This window comes from Orcinus orca, chromosome 2 (assembly GCF_937001465.1).
Source record: "Orcinus orca chromosome 2, mOrcOrc1.1, whole genome shotgun sequence".
Classification (NCBI taxonomy): domain Eukaryota; kingdom Metazoa; phylum Chordata; class Mammalia; order Artiodactyla; family Delphinidae; genus Orcinus; species Orcinus orca.
In genome coordinates this window covers 24,189,159-24,214,401 of record NC_064560.1, presented here as the reverse complement: position 1 = coordinate 24,214,401, position 25,243 = coordinate 24,189,159, and the positions used below count along the sequence as shown (strand labels likewise).

Sequence of the window (25,243 nt, the reverse complement as noted above, 5' to 3'; positions counted from 1 at the left end):
CGCTTTCACTCCTGTTAATATTCTGGGACACCTTTCAAGTTTAACCACGACAAAGATCGACCAGGTACAGCTGCGGGATTTACAGTGCAATGAGCTCTGTAAGACAGAAAACCACACCAACAAGAATCCTTGTGCAAGAATAGATTCTACGATTCCCTCTGGAACAAGCTGCCACCTCTGGCTACGAAGCAATAATTATCCTGCACTACAGCAATCAATAAAACCTCTTGCCCCATGAACCTGCTACTTCCTGACTTTGTTCTCTGTACTCGAGATTTCCAAGCTGTATCGATCACCGACTAAATTTTTTTAAAGTTCTTTAAAAGGAGCAATAAAGAAATTCTCCAATTAGCATCACTTGGGATGGTCTGAACAGACTTCAAATCTTTCATTCACATTAATGGTTTCTCTTTTCATGGGGCTTCCCCATTTTTCATTTTCAATTAGTCATTTTAAGTGTGTCTGCGTCTTGCCTAAGAGCACAGAGTCAGGAGGATACAAATTTGATGGTGTTTCTGAAACTGTGGCAGCTGCCACATTTTTCACCCAGGCAAGGAAGAAGAATTGATTCATCAACTCTGCCTTCTTTTCTCAAGCAACAGCATGGATTTTTTTTTTTTTTTTACCAAATGAACCCATTAGCTCTTAGAGTGTTAAAATTCTGTACCCTGGAACTTCTCACTAAAATGATCCACTAGAGGCTCTATTACAAAGTAAAACCCTCTTACATCTTCTCCACGGGTGTTTTAAAAAGTGTCAAAATTTAAGAGTAAGTCATGAGATAAGCAAGGACAGCAAAAAGGCAAGATTTCACACAGGAGAAGGGCCTGCCTCTAGGTCCCCCTCATGCCCCCCACTCTCGGTGTCCCCAGGTATGTATCTGCCCCTGGGATCAACTCATGTCTGGACCCTCCTGGGAGTGTGTGGACATATCTACATGGCTTTTGTGTGCAGAGCTGGCAAGTGGGAAAGTGTCTAGTCCTCTAAAACTGATATTTTCCCAATATTCCATCAGTACAATTCATCCATCAAGACTGATTTATTTTGAGATACAAACTACTGTGTACAAAACAGGCAAGCAGAGAGGATGTACTGTACAACACAGGGAAATAGAGCCATTGTTTTGAAATAACTTTAAATGGAGTATGCTCTATAAAAATACTGAATCATTATGCTGTACACCTGAAACTAATATAATATTGTAAACCAACTATACTTCAATTTTTAAAAACTTTTAAAGGAATCGTAATAACTATATAGTTCACAAGGAGCCGAAAAATGAAAAAAAGACTGATTTTTTCATGACAGATCGGAAATCACAGGGATATTAAATAATCTTATAGTCTCACCTCAGTGGCTGTTTTAATTCAAAGCCAGATGGAATATTATTCAGCAGTTAAAAAGAAGGAAATCGTGTCATAGGCTACCACGTGGATGAACCTAGAAGATATTATGCTAAGTGAAATAAGCCAGGCACAGAAGGACAAATATTGCCCTCTGTGAGGTGTTATATTAAAAATAAAGCTACAGGGCTTCCCTGGTGGCGCAGTGGTTAAGAATCCGCCTCCCAATGCAGGGGACACGTGTTCGAGCCCTGGTCTGGAAAGATCCCACATGCCGCGGAGCAACTAAGCCCGTGCGCCACAACTACTGAGCCCGCGCTCTAGAGCCCGCGAGCCACAACTACTGAAGCCCGCGTGCCTGGAGCCCGTGCTCCGCAACAAGAGAAGCCACTGCAATGAGAAGCCCACGCACTGCAACAAGAGTAGCCCCCGCTCGCCGCAACTAGAGAAAGCCCACACGCAGCAACAAAGACCCAACGCAGCCCAAAATAAATAAAATAAATAAATAAATTTTAAAAAATAATAAGTAAAGAAAGAAGGGCCCTCTCTCTTCTTTCTGAGACAATAAAGGGCCAACACATTCGGTAAGGCCAAGGCAACGGATTCACTCCTTACACACGTCACGTAAATGCAACTCAGACTCCGTGCGTTTGTTATGACACTTCTCTACGCAACTTTACAAACGCTCCAGAAGGGAAAAGCAATTGTGAATAGGATGGACGCAAGGAACCTCGGAGTCAGCTCTAATACTTTACGCGTTGCTTCAAAATAAAAATGTCAAGTCAAAATTAAGATAGGCAGGCAGGTCCTAAGGAGGCATTACACCTGCTTGAGAATTAGCATCAGGAGTTTTCAAGTGCAAAGAGGACAGGGTGTTGAGATTCAGCTTTTTGGTAAGGCAGTTTCTCTTACTTACAGGATCAGATGAGTTCCTGATCATCCTAAGAGGCAGCCCATTCTTTTACAGCAGGATTTCTCGAAGTCAGCACTATTGGCAGTTTGAGCCCAATAACATCACCGTCCGGGGGGTTGCTGTGCATTGTAGGATGTGTAGCAACATCCCTGGCCCCTCCCACCAGATGCCAGCAGCACCCCGCTCCTCCCCTCTCACAACTAAAAATGCTTGCAGACATCACTGGATGTCCCTGGGGGGTAAAATCGCCCCAGTAGAGAACCACCATTTTCCAGCAACTGAATGGATCTAATCTACACAAGCTTTGGCACTCTCTTTAAGAGTACTGTCATTTCTCCTCATCTGTTTGGTTTTCTACATGTTTCTCAACTTGACAGTCTCCCCACACAAGACAGATTAAAACCTGTTAGAGAAACCTGTTTCTGATGCACTATAGTGCATTTCAAAACATCAAGTCTCTAAAGCAAAAGAAAAGCAAGATAATCCATCAGCAAAGGGAGAACAAGGCCTCCACCATGGGCATCCCTTCGGTCTTCCTTTCCTACCTCCAGAAACCCACCCGAGGATTAGGCTCAAAGGCATAAAGGCCATGGTGGGCTCAACCGTCGAGTTCAGCTCCAACATCTGAAAATGCACCCAGTCCCCCCTCACTCCAGCGCCCTCAGGCTATTGCAACTCAAGGAGAGACCCTGAAAGTGCTGCACCTTCCTAGGATATCAGTTATTGAATCTCTACAAGGTTTTCTCTACAAGCATCACAAGTGATACCCGAGAGCTGGGCCAGCCCGTGCTCACCATCTGGGGGCATTAGGGTCTTATTGTTCTGCGTGCACCACCCTACGGGGTGCAGATCCGCGATCACCACGTCACACCAGAAGTCGGCCCGGCGGTCCTCCCCGTAACCACAGTAGCGCAGAAGCAGCAGCTGCCCGCAGGTGGTGATGACCGTGGCCACCCAGTACGTGTCCGGGTTCTTCTTGTTGGCTACCTCCAGTTTCATCCCCGGCTGGAAGTTGCTCTGAATGCTGATCTCAACCTTAAGGAACACAGAAAATCCGTCATTACACCAGACACGTCCATCCAGAAGATTATGTGAACGACTGGAAACACAGCACTTAATATTTCTGTTGCCCTAGATCAGCACCATCTAAAAGAAATGTAATGTAAGCCACTGGTGTGACGTTAAATTTTCTAGTGGCCACTTTAAAAAAAAAGAGAGAGATAAAACAGATGAAATTAATTTTAGTAATGTATTTTATTTAACCCAACAGATCCCAAATAGCATCATTTCAAAAGGGAACCAATATAAAAATATAGTAGTGAGAAATTTTTATTTTCCAATGAAGCCTCTGAAATCTGGTGTGTATTCTACACTTACAGCACATCTTGTTACCGAACAGAACTTGGGTCCGTTAGTCAGAGGTGCAGCAAAGCCAGTCTACTGACCGGGCTGTGGTGAAGGAAAGTGCAGAGTTTACTGCAGGGCACCAAGCAAGAGAACGGGCAGCTCATGTTCAAAAGACCCAAACTCCCCAGTGGCTTTCAGGGAAGGGTCTCTAAAGGCAAGGTGAGGGGTGTGGGTCACAGGGCGTGTCACCAGCTCACGAATAATTCTATGATTGGTTGGTGGTGAGGTAGGTAACAGGGTGATGTTTCGAGAATCTCAATCATCAACCTTCTGGTTCCAACCAGTCTGGGGTCTACCTGCTGGTGGTCAGCATGCAGTTAACTTCTTCTACCTGGTGGGGTTTCAGTATCTGCAAATCAACTCAAGGATACGGCTCAGGATATTATCTATAGCCCCTGAGCGGGAACTAAGGGCCCCTGAATTTGTGTTATGGCTAAACTGTTATTATTTTGTCTTGCCTGACTGCTTTCCTTAGTTTCTACATTTTCTTCTCTGATTAAATTTGCTCTTTGCAACTCAGAGAAAGCCTTAGGAGGCTGCAGTTTTGGAGGTGGGGACACAGGGGGGTCTGTTCTCAGGAAGGCCCTGCAGGGTCCTACTTGGTTTCAATCTCAACTTAGATGACACACTTTCCAAATGCTGGATGGCTAGCGGCTACTGCGTGAACAGTGCAGCCTCAGAAAATGGAGTTTCTTTTTTTTTTTTAATGAAGGGTTATCATCTATTAATATTTGCCAGCCCTCCCTGCAAAAGAAAGCTTTCCATCCTGGTGAGTTATAATATTCTAAGGCCAGCACATCGGATGTCCCTGAGTAGCTACTGCTTAAGAGATGATGGAATTATGAACTGTTCGCCCATGGGTCCTGGGCTACTCTTCCTTTAAGCCTGGCAGACAGGCCTGGGGACATTCTGCATCCACAGTACAGGGCACTATACTGTGCCTGAAAGTGGGGCAGGAGGATGGATTGGATGAAAGAGAACAGGACTGACTCCGTATGCAGAGATACTGAGAACTTCCTGGTACAGAAAAGGAAGGAAAAAGCTGTTGATCTATATCTCATTCCTAAAGCGCCTGGAGAAATCTAACCAAGTCATCCTGGCGTCGTAAAAGGCAGATGTTACAATGGCTTTTGCAAAACGGAATCCACACTGTATGCAGGGTGAGTTTTAGTTTTATTATGTTTTAATATTTCACTCTTGGTTTCACTAAATGACCACAGTCCCACTCATAATAAACCAGCAATCATCACAGTATAAGTGTCAGTATAAAAAGAGAATCGGAATGCGATCCACCCTTAACGAGGTCATGTAAATTTAATAAGGTCTTAAATTCCTTTTCAAAGGAACACTTCACTTCCAAAAAGAATAAAATGTCACCTTAAAATAAAGTGGCTTCCTAATTCAACAAAAGAGCCAGAAGGAAGACCAGGTTGAGAAAATCCCCCAATTTGTTTATGATACTGAGGCTTAAATCTTTGCCTTGGAAAGGCCCAGTGGGGGAAAAAAAAATGTTCCTCAGTATTAAATTTTCATTTCCAATAAAGCAATAGTAATACCTAAGAACTTAGGTCCTGGAAACTCAACCTTTTTCTTGCTAATGATATATTACCAAAATCTCATATCTAAGCAAACATCTGGTAAAAACTTAGTTTTGTTATTTCCTGGGACTTGCCCTCTGCTTGGCATGCTGTTTGCATTGTTCAAAAAACAGTATAGATGACGGTGATTTTTTTTGGTTTGATCCAAACATTTCCTGAATATTTATGGTCTTTCCTGTAATTTGACTCATCTGTCCACAAATGGCTCTAACGCTTTCAGGTGTCTTTTCAAAAGAAAAATATCAATTCAAACTTAAAATATACAGCCATTACATCTCCTAAGAAGACATTACTCATTGACGCCTACTTGCCTAGTTTGCTGGCTTTTTATTTATTTACATCAACCTTACCTGTCTTGGGCTGTGCGCCCCAGACAGCACAGAACACATCATTCTAATCTGGTTTTTTGAGGCACAGAATGAGGTTAAGACCGCACACCATTTCTCATGCTGAGCACCACCCCGGGGCCCAGCCCTGGATTAAAGCAAGGCCCACCTTTCCTGCAGCCCTCTGTGAAAATCAAACTCACTTCCACATCTCCTCTGCATTTCTAAGAAATCTTGGCCAAATTTCTCTTTTCTTCTCATTCCCTTTCTTCCAGTAAGTTTGGCATCTTCCTGAAGACACCCTTCCCACCCCCGCAGACAGATCAGAAGGAGAAAGGAGGTCACCCACATGTTTGAACGATGTGTGAGGAGCTGCACTGGTCCCCGTCTCTTCCAGATACTCTCCCCAGTTAAAGCCGGTTTCCTCCAAGCTTGAGCCTTCTTCTGTCGAAAGACAAAAAAAAAAAAGAACAAAAAACAGAAGCATATCAATACTAGTGTGAAGAATGGAAAGGCATTGGCCTTCCATATAAACCAGAAAATCCTTCATGCAAGAGAGAAACAAATTCAGTGTGTAGGAGAATACTGTTGAATTCTTTGCAAAGCTTCTGTTTGCTGATTTTAGAGACAGGTGACTCAAGAAAGACATGGAACCAACCTAAGTGTCTATCAACAGAGGAATGGATAAAGAAGATGTGGTCTATATACACCGTGGAATATTACTCAGCCATGAAAAATAATTAAATCATGCCATTTGCAGCGACATGGATGGACCTAGAGACTATCATATTAAGTGAAGTAAGTCAGACAAAGACAAATATCATATGATATCATTTACATGTGGAATACAAAAAATAGTACAAATGAACTTGTTTTCAAAACAGAAAGATTCACAGACAGAAAATAAACTTATGGTTACCAAAGGTGGGGGGAATAAATTAGGAGTATGGGATTAACAGATACATACCACTGTACATAAAATAGATAAACAACAAGGATTTACTGTATAGCACAGGGAACTATATTCGATATCTTGTAAAAAACTATAATGGAAAAGAATCAAAAAACGAATATATATACATATATGTATAAAGAAATCACTTTGCTGTACACCTGAAACTAACACAATATTGTAAATCAACTATACTTCACATAAAAGAAAGAAGGAAAGAGGGCTTCCCTGGTGGCGCAGTGGTTGAGAGTCTGCCTGCTAATGCAGGGGACACAGGTTCGAGCCCTGGTCTGGGAGGATCCCACATGCCGCAGAGCAACTAGGCCCGTGAGCCACAACTACTGAGCCTGCGTGTCTGGAGCCTGTGCTCCGCAACAAGAGAGGCCGCGATAGTGAGAGGCCCGCGCACCGCGATGAAGAGTGGCCCCGCTTGCCGCAACTAGAGAAAGCCCTCGCACAGAAATGAAGACCCAACACAGCAAAAATAAATTAATTAATTAATAAACTCCTACCCCCAACATCTTCTTTAAAAAAAAAAGAAAGAAAGAAAAGAAAGGGAAAAGGGAGGGAGGGGAAACAAGGAAAGGAAGGGAAGGGAAAAGGAAGGAAGAAAAAAGGCAAGGGAAGGGGAGGGGAGGGAAGGGGAGGGGAGGGGAGGGAAGGGGAGGGGAGGGAAGGGGAGGGAAGGAGAGGGAAGGAAATCAAGGAAAACCCTGAAGAAATTCTGCTTGGACTACCCTGACAGAATCAAGGGTAAGATTAAGGGCTCTTCAGTAAATGAAATGAGATTTGCTTCAAGGCATAGTTGCTGCACGTTAGCCTGTTTGAGATTATCCACTGGAGACACTCCGGTCTTTGGGGAGGTTGGAGGACAAGGTGAAGGAAACCACTGGGCACCAAGTAAGCACCTTGATGTACATACAGTACAACAGCTGGAGATTATGAAGTAATATCATAGATCATTGGGGCTTCAGAAAGCATTGACTCCAAAGTCATTTCAAGGGAAAACACTGAGACCCAGAAGGACCGCTCAGGGATGTGAGGCGCCCGGCCACAGGAACTGAGCGGCTGTCAGCTGACCCCACTCCCACCCCGTCCAGGGACCCTCTCCTGCCTTCTCCTGAAACAGAGCTCTCAGGACAAGGCACCCAGGTGGAAGCCTACAGGACACGCGTTTCTCCAAGGACAAGGAACAAGGAGAAATGCAATCAAATGTACGACGTGCCTCCTAAAACATCACTGTTTTGGAGGAAATCAAGCAATTCCCAAAACATTTCAGACTGTACAGTAAGATATAATTGGTTTAGTTGAAAAGCACCAAATACCTCATTTTAAAATACAGGTAACATAAATGTGATGTCATAGTTTCCACTGAAAAAACTGATGAGCTGTAAACATCATTTTAACCTATTTGCAAGGCTGTTATAAGGAAGGAACACGCAGTAGTAAGGGTTGTCCAAACATGCAGGCCATTTAGTGCTTCAAAAGTTAAGACTCTCCTTTCTTTCCACAACACTCAATGGATGCTGACGTTCAACTTGTGTATCTTCTATTAGCAAGAGCCCATTTCATTGGCCCAGAAGAAATGCTGTGATCAATCGTGTATTAATGTAGAAGTGGTATCACCCGGCAGGTGGGCCGGGGGAATTAGTGCCTGGGGGTAGAAGAAAGACTTCTTGGAGGCTATCACTATTTTTTTCTCCTAAATGTTATAAATTATAAGTGGGAAAAGTTATTTTCTTGTAATACTCTATCTAGTCTCAGGAACTGATAGAAGAGGATAGCTTTTGTAACATCAGAAGATGCTAAGTCAAAAGGCAGTTGCCTTAAACGTCGTCTTCTAAAGCCAAGTTGCTAAGAACTTCCACCTCCAACTTTAATAAGGTGGTTTATCATGAAATGTCCGAGAACAGAAAAAGCCACCTGAAGAGAAAAGCTTTCCCCTGGAGCTCTTCCAAGATGCAGAGTCACCCTGGGGTTTAGGCCCTCCCATCAGAATCATGTTCCCTGGAAAAAGTCAGCAGGTCTTGCAGCCACCAGTTACCAAGGGCTGTGAGGCGGGTTTCCAGCTACTAAAGGCAGGGAGGCAAACCCAAAGGGAAAGCAGTCAGGCTCTAGAAAATGCCTCAGGGGGTCACCGAACAGTTCTGCCCACAATCCTTTTCACCCAAGCCGCACTGGGCATCAGTGATCAAGTCTGTTTTCTGACCCACTAGCCGGAGGCACGGACGCAGCACGGTTTCCTCGCCAGGGTGGCCTGGTACGGAATCTCTGGGGGAGCTGACTTGTTGCAGTGAAAGTCTGTGCTTCCCTTACACCCTCCCGTCCAGCGGCAGCTCAAACCACGCCTCCTGCAGGCCCTGCAGCTCCAGCCCTGACAGGCACCTCCGTTTCCACCCAGAGACCACAGGCTGTCACAGCAGTGACGAGAACTGGGGGTGTCAACCCTCCTCTAACTGCTTTACATGCAGCACCTTATTTAATCCTTCCAGGAACCCTGACAGACGGGCACCTCAAGGGACTTACCAGGTCGCACAACCATCCAGCTACGAAGCAGGGGTCCAACACAGGTGGCCTGGGGTGGAAGCCAGAACTTCTCCGAGGCACCTTCCCAGGTCAGACAGCCCCGCTCCATCACCCCCTTCTCCACCTGGAGGATCCGAGGTGGACCCCGGGGCCAGCTTATCTGTCTCTGTGGTGGTGAGCGTTAATGTGTTCAGGGCCAAGTCGGGCAGCAGGAGGACCCAGGAGGTGGGGGGTGGGCGGGAGGCAGCTGTCACCCCTGGGGAGGAGGACAGAAGGGGCAAGGCTCCCGGGGCTTGTTTGCAAAGAAGGAGGAGAGAGCCAGCAGAGGATGTGGCTGTGATACTCGGCCTTGAGCCGACCGAGGCACTAGGTCCCAGAAGAGCGGTTTCTGGAGAATTCCAGCTGCTGAAAACAGATCGGGCTCCTCCAAATCAGAGACACTCGGGTGGAGACTGAGCCTTTAGGAGCTGCCTGCGGCACTGTGATGAACCTCATCAGGACCGCGAGAGACCTGATGATTCCACCACTTGGAGGCAGTGGTGAGGCGAAGACCAAGGCTCAAACCTCCCAACTGCAACTTTGAGACCCTTCATCAGAGCTCTTGATCCTTCATAAAACTCTCATCTAGGCTGTTAACAAAAATTTTGTTTCCACCCAATTTTAATTCATTACAAGCTACGTTTCCAGTCTCTTCTCCCAATAAAAGACGCTGCAGCAGCTTTCATGCTCACTCCGGCATTCACTCCCGTCAATCAAGAAAGGAGAAGGTGGATCCTCCCTGGCAGTCTGGTGGTTAAGACCCCCCACTTCCAATGCACGGGGCTCGGGTTCCATCCCTAGTCAGGGAACTAAGATCCCACATGCCAATAAATAAATAAACAAATAAATAAACAAAATCCATAAAAAAAGAAAGAAAGGAAAAGGTACCACTGGGACCCGCCCCCTCCCCACATGTGAGTCAGTGAGATCAGTGCTCAGGAAAACTCTGCTGCTCTCTGCCATCAAAACAAACACTTTCAAAAGCAACCAAGAGTCAGGCCTAGAATGGGATTTTAAAGATTAAAACCTTTATGCCTTTAAAGATTTATGCCTTTAACTCTAAGTATGCTGTTTTAACAATAAAACAAACACAAAACGGAGGGTTTTCGGAACCTGTAACATATTAACACTTCCTCCGCCACCTATGCCCTCCCTGAGTAGCTGATTCTCTAAAGACATTTCAAAGAGCAAGAGACAGACACGCCATGTTTATGAGTGGAGGTCTCATAAACCCAGAGCAAATATTTACAGCTGATTCATAAACTACTTAAACCCATAAACACTTTATCAAGGAAACTCTGACGGCCTCTTTTCTCCGCATCAGAAATGGTCAGAGGCATCTCCCCACGATGTCATGCAAGCAGACTGTGAAAAGCTACTAAGGAAGTGTCACAGCTCAGAAGAAGGCGGGAGTGTTCTTTAGTGGCGATCCAATTCTAGAACACAGAGAGCTGTGTATGTGACTGGAATCGTTCATGTTAACTAGAAAAAGAATACTCCAAGTGGGAGTGCAAACAACTTTACAGTGAAAAATGGAATCAACACAGGACTCATTACCTTTTTTTAAGTCATCAGATCTTGGGTTGTAGAATGTAACAAGCTGAAATAAGACTAATCTTGCAGAGGAGAATATTAAACCTGTCATCCGCACCCAGTCAAGGAATAGAGAATCAGCAGGTTCACGATGAATGAAATCTTACAGGGCACCTTCTCGTGCGCTAGATATTATTTTTTAAGTGGATAGAGAAAGGAAGAAGACATTCAATCTTTGTCATTTTAACTGCTGATAGTCGGTTGGTAGGATCACAAGGTTTAGAAAATGTTTGCACTGTGAGTACATTAAACAGACACAGGGTACTGATAAAACTCAGAAAGAACTAGCCAACATCAATCCTAGGTCTGAGTTCACAGCTGCAAGATTACACCTGGGGGGGGCGGGGGCGGGGACGGGACAGGGCCGGAGGACAGACACCGAAACACAAGGTCCTCGAGGGTGTCCTGGCCACCCAGACCCCAGAGGGCCAGAGAGACTTTCCAGAAAAAACTAAACACCCCACCTCCTAGCTAGGGGAGGCAACAAGTATTCAAAAGACACTTTAAAAAGGGGAAGAGGAGAAATATTATTGAGTCACATTGAACTAGTCCCCAGCTGGAAGAGTAAGAGATCCAGATTTTCCTACTAAGAATGTTGACTCCTTTCCTTCCCAAACAGAAGAGCCCATGGGACTCTGGTTAAATACTCCTAGTCCCCCCCCAAAAAAAAAAAAAAATCAAGCCCACGTTTCCAGTGTAATTCTTTTACTCGGTGGCTTGCCCCGTCTAAATGTGCAATGCCACTTTATCTGCAGACTTCATCAGCAAATTACATTTAGCTGGCCTGGAAAAAGAATGTCAAGGAATCTACTGATCACTATGTCAGCACACTATTTTGCTTGCTTTTATCACCAGCAAGCAAATTGCAATTGGAGAAACCGAGCACTCCAGGAATCCAATCCCGGTCCCCTTCCTTCTCTGTGCCCTGTAACGGGGTCGCCCAGGCTGTCTACCGGCGAGGCCTCGGCGCCCCCCAGGAGGAGGAGGAATTTTACATGCTGCCGATTTCACTGACAGGACGCGAGTGTCAGTCGTGGACCCCAACACTCTTTGAGCCTTCCTTAGGCAAAGAGGTAAAAGTGAAAAATAAAAAAGCTGTTCATACGAGTCATTTGTTTTAAGCTGAAGTTTCTAGTGCAGCAAAGTGGACCATCATTCAGGAATCGCAGCAGCTGGGGGTGAGGGGGCGGACCTCAGCAGCACAAGATGCGCACATCCCCAGGGCAACCACATTAGACTCCATCCTATGGCCCCAAAACTTTGGCAGAGAAGAGCCCAAGTATAGCTGCTTCTCAGGCAGATGCAGTTGTGTGTCACATGACACATGGGGACCGGAGAGGGACGGGGGACAAGTGGAGGAGAGGACAAGAAGGGATCTGAGGTGCGCCTGGTCCCATAAAGTGTGGGGTGGTAGGGGCAGGGGAAGTGTGCTCACAGGAACACGTATGTATGAGGGTAACTTCTCCCTGCACCGAAAGGCAGGGACAGCCCAGCGTTTCAGAGCCTCGGGATGCCTGAGATGAAATCCTGGCTGGAACACAAGAGCCAAGTGACTCTTGTCATCCGATGTTTCCTCATCTATAAAATGGGGCTAATAAAAGCAGCTGTCTCACTGGGCTGCAGAAGGATGAAGGGACCCAACACGTGGGAAGTACTTAAGAGAGTACCTGTCACACAGTTGGAACTCAGGACCACAAACCTCTCCTCGCGCACCTGCCAGCCAACTTAGAAGCAGCTGCAGGCTGTCTGTGCCTTCTCTGGTTCATCCAACACACGAATCTCATCTGGAAACTTCTGGGGAAAAGAACCTTGGCACCAACATGCCATCCAGCCCTAGGCACGTCACAGCGGGTCCCAGAACCAAACAGCCCCACAACCGATTCCAGAACGGAAACTATTTTACTGATGAACTGGTTAAAAGGAAACTCCTAGGGAAAATAAACTACTTGAAGACTCATACTTGAGTCTGTTAACATCTCAATGTTCCAAACTAGATTCGAGTTTCTACAAGTCGGCCTCTGCTCGCCACGAAGGTTTAGATCCTGCCTTAAATCTGTTTCCTCTCTAGGAAATCCATCTTTGTGGCACCTTCTAAATGCCTCCTCACTACACAAGGACATAGGGAAATTCCAAGGAGAAAGGACAGGTTAGGCATATAGGGAAAAAAAAAAAGTGAGTCAGGACCAAGATCTGAAAAATGTTAGGATCATTTAGAGGTAATTTAGAGCTACTATTTCTACTAAAGATCTTAACACCTTGACGCAGGCTGCCCCACACAAGAGCAAGAACTAACCACGTGTGTCGGATAAGTTTTCCCCACTGCACACATCCCCCCACTGAAGATGTGCCAAACCTGACGCTCATGCTTCCCCCGTCATGGAATCGCCCCAAAAGAAAGTCAGTACAAATAATATTCCCGACACCATATTATCATTAATGGCTTCAGGATCTACTCATGCTTGAGTTATACCGCAGCTGCAAGAAAATGAAAACTCAACACATGGTTGGCTTTGAAACAGCTTTGAAAACACACTGCTGAAAACAACGCAGTAACAGGCATCAGATGTGTGCCCGACAAAAATACATTAAAAGCTCAGTGACTCCAAAAGTGGGAAGATAACCTCACTTAGCAAATGTAATAAAGACTTTTTTAAAGTATAGTTGTACTTAAATAAAAGTAGAATAATTAGGATGAACCTTCAGCTATGAGGCTATGCTCTCTCTGAAAGAGAATTTCCACATTTCCATTGGGAGACACAGGCTCAGCTCTCCTTTTAGGAGAAATTTTCTCACTCCTACTTTATGTACAGAAAAACACAAGTGGGGAGAACTAAGCCATTTTTGAAACAGGTACTAACATCTTTCAACATAGTTAGGCAATTATTTCAGGGTTTTCCAGATTTTTTTTGCAGATAAAAAGATAATTCCAGGTACAGATATTATTTGAGAAACATAATCTAAGAAACTCAGTGATATCAAGCAATCTGTAATCCTGTCATTGCCTGGTCTCATCAAAATGCAAAGACACATCTCATAACTTTTCGATGGGGGTCAAATCGCCCAGTGAGTTAATGCTCTTTCTGTTTACATGAATTCACCACAGCAAACGTTTACGATTCAGAGTGCTGAGTTGTCCTTGTATAATTTGCTGTTATGAAAATAATGCAATCCTTTCTTTTTAAAAAATTATCTTTTTAAAATAAACTATCATGTAAGTAGTTAGTAGTTACATTTATAAATTCTTTGGTTAAACATGAAATTCAATCAAAGATTGCTTTTTGCTTTGTTTGGGATTTCTTACAAGGAGAAATATTTTAGTGCAAATTCACATGACCTAAATACTTTTACATCATGCACTTTTCTGAAAGATTCCTTCCAGGTTTTCAAAAGGTCTTAGGGGGAGTTCGCTGGCAGTCCGGTGGTTAGGACTTAGCGTTTTTACTTCCGTGGTCTGGGTTCAATCCCTGGTGGGGGAACTAAGACCACACAAGCCTCAACGTGCAGCCAAAAAAAAAAAAAGAAAGGGTCTTGGGAAGGGGCATCCGATGCTTGGGCAGATCCTCTTGCCCTCTCTTTCCGGGCACATGGGGGAAAATTCTATTTTCCCCACCTCCCTTGCAGTGGCAGAAACACGCCAACTGGAGGTGGAGTCAAGATTGCTATTAGGAGGACGCAGAATTCGCGTCTCCTCACAACTAGGGCACCTACCAGGCACCAGTGGGGGACCACCGACACCTAAGAGGACGGGAAGAGCCCTCAGTGACCAGGTAGAATGTGGGGCCTCGGGCGAGTGAAGGGGCAGGAGAAGTGGAGGCGGGATGGGACTGGCGCCCCTGAAGAGCGGCTGAGGGAGGGGAAGGGATCCCATGCCCGAAGCGGGGAACTGGGGAACCCCTGGGAGGGCAGAGGATCAAAAGGGAGCGTGGCCAGGTTTCCCCGGCCCACTTGGGCCCCCAGGAACCTGCTGAGATGCCGGGCCTCTGCCCACCGAGGCCCCCTCCACCACGTGGGTCCGGAGGGAGTGGGAGGGAGGGAAGGGGGAGCAAAAGTAAAGGCTGGAAACCCGGACCGGCACCCCTGAGGGGCGGCTGGGGGAGGAGAGGAGCTCCTACACCCAGCGGGACCCACCCATGGTTAGGGGTCCAGCGGCGACAGGGGAGACCCTGGGGAAGACAGTGGAGGAGGGCCGTGAAGGAACGGAAGGGAACGGGGCCAGTGCTTTCCGTGTCCACTTAGGCACCGGGGAGCCTGTTGGGCTCCCCGGCCTAATCCTCTGCCCTCGGAGCCTCCCTCCTGCCGCACCCCTACACCCCCACCCAGAGCCCCACCTTTACACCCTGAGACCCCCTCCAATGCGATGGGCCTAAACGCCAACCACACACCCTCGCCCAGGGCCCTACCTCCAAACTCAGGCAACCCACACTCCAGAGGCTCTCCTTTCCACATGCTGCCTCTCCCCTTCCGCACAGGTCCTAAGCGGAGGCCCGGCCCCAAGTCGCCCCGCTTACGCCCCACCCCAGGGCCTTTTCCAGCTCCGAGGGTCCTGAGCCAAGGCCCCGCCCCATGCTCCAACGCCACCCCCACACGCATAGGTCCAGCCCCACCCTAAACCCCGCCCCTGCCTAAGTTCCACCCCTGCCTAAACTCCGCCCCCATAGCCAAGGCTTTTTTTTTTTCTTTTTTCCTCTTTTATTTATTTATTTATTTTTACATCTTTATTGGAGTATAATTGCTTTACAATGGTGTGTTAGTTTCTGCTTTATAACAAAGTCAATCAGTTATACATATACATATGTTCCCATATCTCTTCCCTCTTGCATCTCCCTCCCTCCCACCCTCCCTATCCCACCACAAACCACCGAGCTGATCTCCCTGTGCTATGCGGCTGCTTCCCACTAGCTATCTACCTTACGTTTGGTAGTGTATATATGTCCATGCTACTCTCTCGCTTTGTCACAGCTTACCCTTCCCCCTCCCCATATCCTCAAGTCCATTCTCTAGTAGGCCTGTGTCTTTATTCCTGTCTTACCCCTAGGTTCTTCATGACATTTTTTTTTCTTAAATTCCATATACATGTGTTAGCATATGGTATTTGTCTTTCTCTTTCTGACTTACTTCACTCTGTATGACAGACTCTAGGTCCATCCACCTCATTACAAATAGCTCAATTTCGTTTCTTTTTATGGCTGAGTAATATTCCATTGTATATATGTGCCACATCTTCTTTATCCATTCATCCGATGATGGACACTTAGGTTGTTTCCATCTCCGGGCTATTGTAAATAGAGCTGCAATGAACATTTTGGTACATGACTCCTTTTGAATTATGGTTTTCTCAGGGTATATGCCCAGTAGTGGGATTGCTGGGTCATATGGTAGTTCTATTTGTAGTTTTTTAAGGAACCTCCATACTGTTCTCCATAGTGGCTGTACCAATTCACATTCCCACCAGCAGTGCAAGAGTGTTCCCTTTTCTCCACACCCTCCCCAGCATTTACTGTTTCTAGATTTTTTGATGATGGCCATTCTGACTGGTGTGAGATGATATCTCATTGTAGTTTTGATTTGCATTTCTCTAATGATTAATGATGTTGAGCATTCTTTCATGTGTTTGTTGGCAGTCTATATATCTTCTTTGGAGAAATGTCTATTTAGGTCTTCTGCCCATTTTTGGATTGGGTTGCTTTTTTGTTATTGAGCTGCATAAGCTGCTTATAAATTTTGGAGATTAATCCTTTGTCAGTTGCTTCATTTGCAAATATTTTCTCCCATTCTGAGGGTTGTCTTTTTGTCTTGTTTATGGTTTCCTTTGCTGTGCAAAAGCTTTGAAGTTTCATTAGGTCCCATTTGTTTATTTTTGTTTTTATTTCCGTTTCTCTAGGAGGTGGGTCAAAAAGGATCTTGCTGTGATTTATGTCATAGAGTGTTCTGCCTATGTTTTCCTCTAAGAGTTTGATAGTTTCTGGCCTTACATTTAGGTCTTTAATCCATTTTGAGCTTATTTTTGTGTATGGTGTTAGGGAGTGATCTAATCTCATACTTTTACATGCACCTGTCCAGTTTTCCCAGCACCACTTATGGAAGAGGCTGTCCTTTCTCCAATTTGAAAGAAAAAGGAGAAGTAACAACTGACACTGCAGAAATACAAAGGATCGTGAGAGATTACTACAAGCAACTATATGCCAATAAAATGGACAACCTGGAAGAAATGGACAAATTCTTAGAAAAGAACAACCTCCTGAGACTGAACCAGGAAGAAATAGAAAACATAAACAGACCAATCACAAGCACTGAAATTGAAACTGATTAAAAATCTTCCAACAAACAAAAGCCCAGGACCAGATGGCTTCACAGGCGAATTCTATCGAACATTTAGGGAAGAGCTAACACCTATCCTTCTCAAACTCTTCCAAACTACAGCAGAGGGAGGAACACTCCCAAACTCATTCTACGAGGCCACCATCACCCTGATACAAAAACCAGACAGAGATGTCACAAAAAAAGAAAATCACAAGCCAATATCACTGATGAACATAGATGCAAAAATCCTCAACAAAATACTAGCAAACAGAACCCAACAGCACATTAAAAGGATCAAACACCATGATCAAGTGGGGTTCATCCCAGGAATGCAAGGATTCTTCAATATACGCAAATCAATCAATGTGATAAACCATATTAACAAATTGAAGGAGAAAAACCATATAAACATCTCAATGGATGCAGAAAAAGCTTTCAACAAAATTCAACACCATTTAATGATAAAAACTCTCCAGAAAGTAGGCATAGAGGGAACTTACCTCAACATAATAAAGGCCATATATGACAAACCCACAGCCCACGTCATTCTCAATGGTGAAAAACTGAAACCATTTCCACTAAGATCAGGAACAAGACAAGGTTGCCCACTCTCACCACTATTATTCAACATAGTTTTGGAAGTTTTAGCCACAGCAATCAGAGAAGAAAAGGAAATAAAAGGAATCCAAATTGGAAAAGGAGAAGTAAAACTGTCACTGTTTGCAGGTGACATGGTACTGTACATAGAGAATCCCAAAGATGCTACCAGAAAACTAGTAGAACTAATCAATGAATTTGGTAAAGTAGCAGGATACAAAATTAATGCACAGAAATCTCTTGCATTACTATACACTAATGATGAAAAATCTGGAAGAGAAATTAAGGAAACACTCCCATTTACCACTGCAACAGAAACAATAAAATACCTAGGAATAAACCTACCTAAGGAGAAAAAAGACCTGTATGCAGAAAACTATAAGACACTAATGAAAGAAATTAAAGATGATACAAATAGATGGAGATATATACCATGTTCTTGGATTGGAAGAATCAACATTGTGAAAATGACTATACTACCCAAAGCAATCTACAGATTCAATGCAATCCCTATTAAACTACCAATGGCATTTTTCACAGAACTAGAACAAAAAAATTCACAATTTGTATGGAAACAAAAAAGACCCCGAATAGCCAAAGCAATCTTGAGAAAGAAAAACGGAGCTGGAGGAATCAGGCTTCTGGACTTCAGACTATGCTACAAAGCTACAGTAATCAAGACAGTATGGTACTGGCACAAAAACAGAAAGACAGATCAATGGAACAGGATAGAAAGCCCAGAGATAAACCCATGCACATATGGTCACCTTACCTTTGATAAAGGGGGCAAGAGTATACAATGGAGAAAAGACAGTCTCTTCAATAAGTGGTGCTGGGAAAACTGGACAACTAAATGTAAAGGAATGAAATTAGAGCAGTTCCTAACACCATACACAAAAATAAACTCAAAATGGATTACAGACCTAAATGTAAAGCTAGACACTATAAAACTCTTAGAGGAAGACATAGGCAGAACACTCTATGACATAAATCACAGCAAGATCCTTTTTGACCCACCTCCTAGAGAAATGGAAATAAAAACAAATGGGACCTAAAGAAACTTAAAAGCTTTTGCACAGCAAAGGAAACCATAAACAAGACAAAAAGACAACCCTCAGAATGGGAGAAAATATTTGCAAATGAAGCAACTGATAAAGGATTAATCTCCAAAATATATTGAGCTCATGAAGCTCAATATCAAAAAAACAAACAACCCATCCAAAAATGGGCGGAAGACCTAAACAGACATTGCTCTAAAGAAGATATACAGATTGCCAACAAACACATGAAAAGATGCTCAACATGACTACATTAGAGAGATGCAAATCAGAACTACAGTGAGGTATCACCTCACACTGGTCAGAATGGCCAACATCAAAAAAACTACAAACAATAAATGCTGGAGAGGGTGTGGAGAAAAGGGAACCCTCTTGCACTGTTGGTGGAAATGTAAATTGATAAAGCCACTATGGAGACCAGTATGGAGGTTCCTTAAAAAACTAAAAATACAACTACCATTAAGACCCAGCAATCCCACTATTGGGCATATACCCTGAGAAAACCATAATTCAAAAAGAGTCATGTACCACAATGTTCATTGCAGCTCTATTTACAATAGCCAGAACATGAAAGCAACCTAAGTGTCCATCGACAGATGAATGGATAAAGAAGATGTGGCACATATATACAATGGAATATTACTCAGCCATAAAAGGAAACAAAATTGAGTTATTTGTAGTGAGGTGGATGGACCTAGAGTCTGTCGTACAGAGTGAAGTAAGTCAGAAAGAGAAAAACAAATGCCGTATGCTAACACATATATATGGAATCTAAAAAAAAAAAAATGGTCCTGATGAACCTAGGGGCAGGACAGGAATAAAGACACAGATGTAGAGAATGTACTTGAGGACATGGGGAGGGAGAAGGGTAAGCTTGGACGAAGTGAGAGAGTAACATTGACATATATACACTACCAAATGTAAAATAGATAGCTAGTGGGAAGCAGCGGCACAGGACAGGGAGACCAGCTCGGTGCTTTGCGACCACCTAGGGGGTGGGATAAGGAGAGTGGGAGGGAGACGCAAGAGAGAGGGGATATGGGGATATACGTATGCATATAGCTGATTTACCTTGTTATACAGCAGAAAATAATACAACACTGTAAAACAATTATATTCCAATAAAGATGTTAAAAAAAAAAAAAGAAACACGCACCTGATTCTGGTCAAGAGGTTCTGAGCAAAAGCCTCTTCTGTGCTAGGGTATTTAATTGCTGATTCAAGACCCTGCAGCCCTGCTCATCCCCTACAGGGACAAACCTTGAAGCACCATGTTGAGATGGCAGCCCTATAAGAGGGTGTGGAATGACTCGTGGGACAGAGCATCCACTGACTGTGCTCCAACAGTGTGAACCATTTATAAACATTTACTGCATTAAGCCATGGAGTTTTTTTCTTTTTATTGGAGTATAGTTGATTTACAATGTTGTGTTAGTTTCTGCTGTACAGCAAAGTGACTCCGTTATACATATATATATTCTTTTTCAGATTCTTTTCCATTATGGTTTATTACAGGATACTGAATATAGTTCTCTGTGCTATACAGTAGGTCCTTGTTGTTTATCTGTTTTATATCTAGTAGTGTGTATCTGTTAATCCCAAACTCCTAATTTATCCCTCCCCCTCTTTCCCCTTTGGTAACCATAAGTTTGTTTTCTGTGTCTTTGAGTGTTTCTATTTTGTAAATAAGTTCATTTGTACTGTTTTTAATGCTACATACAAGTGATATCATATGATATTTGTTTTTCTCTGACTTACTTTACTTAGTATGATAATCTTCAGGTCCACCCATGTTGCTGCAAATGGCATTATTTCATTCTTTTTTATGGCTGAGTAATATTCCACTGTATATATGTAACACATTTCCTTTACCCATTCATCTGTCAATGGACATTTAGGTTGCTTCCACATCTTGGCTATTGTAAGTAGTGCTGCTGTGAACATTAGGGTGCATGTATCTTTTCGAATTATAGTTTTGTCCGGATATAGAGCCAGGAGTGGGATTGCAGGATCATAAAGCCATTGAGTTTTTGAAGTGATGGGTCACCTCACTATAATGTAGCCCACTGTGCCCAGTATTTCTAACCAAATTTTGCATAACTTTCAAGCTGCTATATGCTTATAGACGTGCCCACAAATCCCAGGAACAGGCAGTGTGTGAGGTCTAGAATGCTGCCCCAATATTTTCTAAACATTTTCAGGAAGATATTGGTCAAGACGTCAAAAGGCCAAATGCATTTAGAAAACAAAATCGCACCTGAATCAAGATCTCCGTTACGGTCAGCTGAGCTCTGATGTTTTTCCAAGGGTGAAGACGAAGGGTCCCGCATGCTAGAAGCTGACACGCTGTTCTCCATTCTTAACAACTATGGATCGTCCTCTCTTAATTCATCCTGAAGGAAGAGTTACCTAAGGGCAACCAACAACAACAGAAATCAGGGCACTGTAATTGTATTCACTCGTTTTTCAGCTCTCCAAAAATAACGGTGTCCCATCAGAACTGCTACCACCTCATTACAACAGGCAAAATGCAATGTCGTGTAACAGAAAATACCAGGACTGAAGACTAAAGAGCACATATCTACACACGGTCAACAATAAGGTCACGGCACAGAAGCATCCACTTTCTACAGGTCATCATCACCCCTAAGATGGACACTTTTTCACCAATAAATAGAATCGATGTGCCAACCTCCAATCTACCTTGGCAGCGTTGGCAAGACACTCCACCACCCTGCTTCTCCCTCCTCTCTCGTTGGATGCTGTGAAGCAGGAACACGCCCCCACCCCAGCATCCCCACACACAGGTAAGGTGTCCGCGGTCTCACAGGTGATTCGTTACCAAAACCAGTTAAAGAATCAATGCTTGCAAATAACGTGCTTTTTGACCAACTGGACTTTTCCTGTAGTAACATGGCTATTTCACACTTACATTCTGATAGAGTGGGTGAGAAAACAGGTAAAATTATAGCCGGTTCTCACCGAACCCTATGATCTAGTTTGTGTACATCACAGCCCGTGAAATACCCACACACAGTCATTACTAAAGGTCAGCCACTCAGGACTGGTTTGCCAAAATAAGGACCTGATTCCTGCATTTCACTCTGCAGGTGGGAGTAGCCACTGCAGGGTTTCATTCCAGGAAGGGAAATGATCAGGTTTGTTTCAGAAAAATCATTTGGGCAGCTGCATGCCAGACAGATGGACAGACAAGGGGAGGCTGAATGGAAACAGACTAAAAACAGAAACGTGCCAACTGGTAGGGCATCCCATGATTAAGACAAAAACTGAGAAATTACTACATAGTAGTTTGTAGCTCTTAATCCCCTACCCCATCCCCTCTCCCCACTGGAAACCACTGGTTTGTTCTCTACATCTGTTAATCTCCTTCTGTTTTGTTATATCACTTTGTCTATTATATTTTTTTAGATTCCATATATAAGTGATAACATACAGTATTTGTCTTTCTCTGTCTGACATACTTCACCAAGCATAATACCCTCCAGGTCCACCCATGTTGTTGCAAATAGCAAAATATCATTCTTTTTCATGGCTGAGTAATATTCCATTATATATCTATTTTAAAGCCATATGTGGCTAGCAGCTTCCACAGTGAACAGCTAGACCACTGCCTAAGCAGGCAGGAGTTTATTGTATTTGAGTTTGGAACATGTCCTAAATCATCACCAATTCTTGGCTCTCTTGAAGGTTGTAGTACAGCGAGCTAGTTAAAAGAGAAAATAGGAATTTTAAAACCTAAGGAACTTCAAAAGGAGACTGAGCAGTTTCTCCATAATATTCCACAAATCTTTCATCACAATCTTCCTAATGTAGTAAGGCTTTCAGTGAATGTGCTGGTTTTCATCAATTTCAAAAGAGAAATAGTCTTAGCAGCTAAGTTATGTTATACTATTATTGCTTTTTTCATTCATTTACAAATTCAAGAAAATCATTTCACCTCAAAATGTAACCAGGCAGAAAGTTTTTCTTCAAGGAAAAATCTATAAACCTAACTAAAATCAGTAAATCAGTCAAGCCCTTATTAAAGGAGGAAAAAAGTTTACTTTTCTCAAGTTTTTAAGATTCCTATTGATTCAACTCTATCCATCTGCCTCTAACTAGATACTATAAAAAGGTAATCGGTGACTATAAAATAAGATCAATTTAAATGCACCAGACCCATCATTTTAAATAGAAGTCAAAAGCAACGACAGAAATACCAAAACCCCACATTATTCTGTAAGGGCAAGTGGCAAGGCTCTGTCTACCCCCAGGTTGCAAAAATGTATTTATTTTGGCAAATGACATGTCACCGTTCGCTTTCTTGGCAATGTTTACTTTTTGCCTTCCCATAAAAGGTATACAACTTTGTACTCTCTTTAGAAGCCTTGCAAAATAAAATTACAAAGGAACAAAGTAAAATCACTTGTAATTCTAACACCCAGGGATAATCTCTTTTATTTTTATAGTATCTCCTCCTGATAGCTTCTCTGTGGGTTTTTTTTTTTTACTTCATATGGAATTTATAATTTTAATTCATTTTCCATTTAAACATCACATAGAAAACATTTTCCCCACATCATTAAAATTCTTTGAAAACCTGACTTGAAATGATTGTATGACTTTTATTATAATATGAACAGGTTGTTTATTTACCATTCCCCTACTGCTGGCCATTAAGTTGTTTTTTTTATTTTTCACCATTATGAACACTGTACTATGCGTTCTCACATACCTCACATCCTTCCCACATTTTAACTTTGTTGGTATCTTTTATGGATTTTTAAGAGCTCTACGTATCTTATCCCACAAAACTCTTGCAGATATTTTCCCCAAGTCTCCCTTTAGTGGGTCCTTCTGATATATGTACGGAACGTGAGCTGTTTTTTTTAACTTAGTCCAATCCATAATTCACGCTATTTCTTCTAAAAACTGTATTCCTAAAATGTCCTCCCCCATTGTAAGATACCAGAAGTTTAACTTCCCTAGGGTTTCAAGTTTTACATTTTTAACCTATGTCCCCATATGTTTATGCTCAAATACTTTGTGCGGTGCAGTTCTGAGCTGACCACCTCCCGCAGTTAATAATCCATTCCTACCCCATTGGGTTTTTAATACCCTGTCTTTACCATCCATGAAATTCTTAACGTACAAGACTGTGTTTCTATGCACCAAACTTTCCTTTAATTTTGAGAAAAGTCAGCAAAATAGGAACTATGACTGTTTATACATTCCCCCATCCTTAGTTCAGCAATCACTGAACTTGGGGCCATTTAAGGTAGGTTTATAAAGGGGTGACAAAGGTTTTGCACGTCCTGGGAACCCAGACTCATGGCTTGATCATCACACGGCATTCTACTGTGCACAGAATGTACCAGAACCTGCACACAGGTAGAAATGACTGTGCACCAGAGGCTGTTAAGCATCTCCCACCCCAAATTTCCATTTCCTCCTTTGTGTGCAAGGAGGACTAACTAGATAACCAAAATAAACACTGCCGGGCCATCCTCGAAGTTGCATGTGGTCGCACCACTCTGTTCTGGCCAGTGGGAAGTTTGCAGAGCGAATGAGTTCAACCAGAAGGTCACACGCTTTGGAGGAGGGGTGGGCCTTTACCAGTCACCCCCAGAGCCACCTGAGATCACGCAGAGGAAGGCCCCACGGATGGCAGAGCTTGGTTCTGCCATCAGCTGCAGACGATTACTTCAAGAGAAATAAGATTCTATCTTGTTTACACGGCTCTATCTGACGGTCCCTGATACACAGCCAATCCCAAATCTCAACAAATACACCCGAGAAGGACCACGCCCCTTTGTAATAAGCTTGTCATTAGGATGCTTGGATTGTACTCTAGAACTCAGAGTGTTCTCTAAGTTTTTCATCAATAATGCCAAAGGCCGCCTCTGGTTTATTCTGCACCACCACCCCCGAAAAAGTCGCGGTTCACATTAAATTCTGACCAAGGTGCTTAAACCTCGAGGAGAATGAGGTCTGTAGGAAATGAAAAAGGATCCCCACGCAGCGGGGACTCACCCCCATGAGCCTAACTTCTAAAGAAGTCGGGGGTCAGCATTGCCTTTAATGTCATCGACTATTCAGTGGTTCTCAAAATTTAAGGAAGAGCAGAATCTCCTGGGGGGCGCGTATCAAAACTCAGACTGCTGGGCCCCCTGCCCAGAGCTTCTGCTTCAGTAGATCTGGGATAATGCCTAGTTATCTTGTACCTCTAATCAGGTGATGCTGATTGCTGCCAGTCCAAGGACCACATCCTAAGAACCACTGCTTTATTAAAGGAAGATTTTTGCCTGGGTTGTTTAGAGAGAGAAAAATAGTTCCTCATCAAAATGTATCTATCCTAAGTACAGTAGAGAACATAATATTTCTGCAAAGTCATTTAAATGTGGGGAGAGGAAGGTTGGGTTTTGTAGAAATGGTTTTGCATTAAATAACGTGCATTAGTTTTGCATTATAAATCATTTTCCTTATAGAATACCTGTTCTCTGAATTCCATTGTTTTGCAAAGTCAAGATTTGCTTTACCATCTGCCTGAAGTCAGGTGAGCTTGTTGTCCGTAAAAGTTCGACAAGAGTT

General features: G+C 43.4%; 1 protein-coding gene across 2 annotated transcripts in view; it reads right to left on the bottom strand.

Moving 5' to 3' along the window:
* Positions 1-25,243, bottom strand: part of SFMBT2 (Scm like with four mbt domains 2) — a 208,860-nt gene that overhangs the window by 167,888 nt on the left and 15,729 nt on the right. The window contains exons 2-4 of one of the 2 annotated variants that reach the window (XM_049705753.1): positions 20,910-21,061; positions 5,937-6,028; positions 3,051-3,291 (exon numbers count right to left, since the gene is read on the bottom strand). In XM_049705753.1, coding sequence (XP_049561710.1) covers positions 3,051-3,291; positions 5,937-6,028; positions 20,910-21,009 — 433 coding nt within the window. In that variant the 5' untranslated portion in view covers positions 21,010-21,061. Of the gene's footprint in view, positions 1-3,050; positions 3,292-5,936; positions 6,032-20,909; positions 21,062-25,243 lie in introns of both variants that reach the window. The other variant, XM_004281698.3, reaches the window with a different exon arrangement.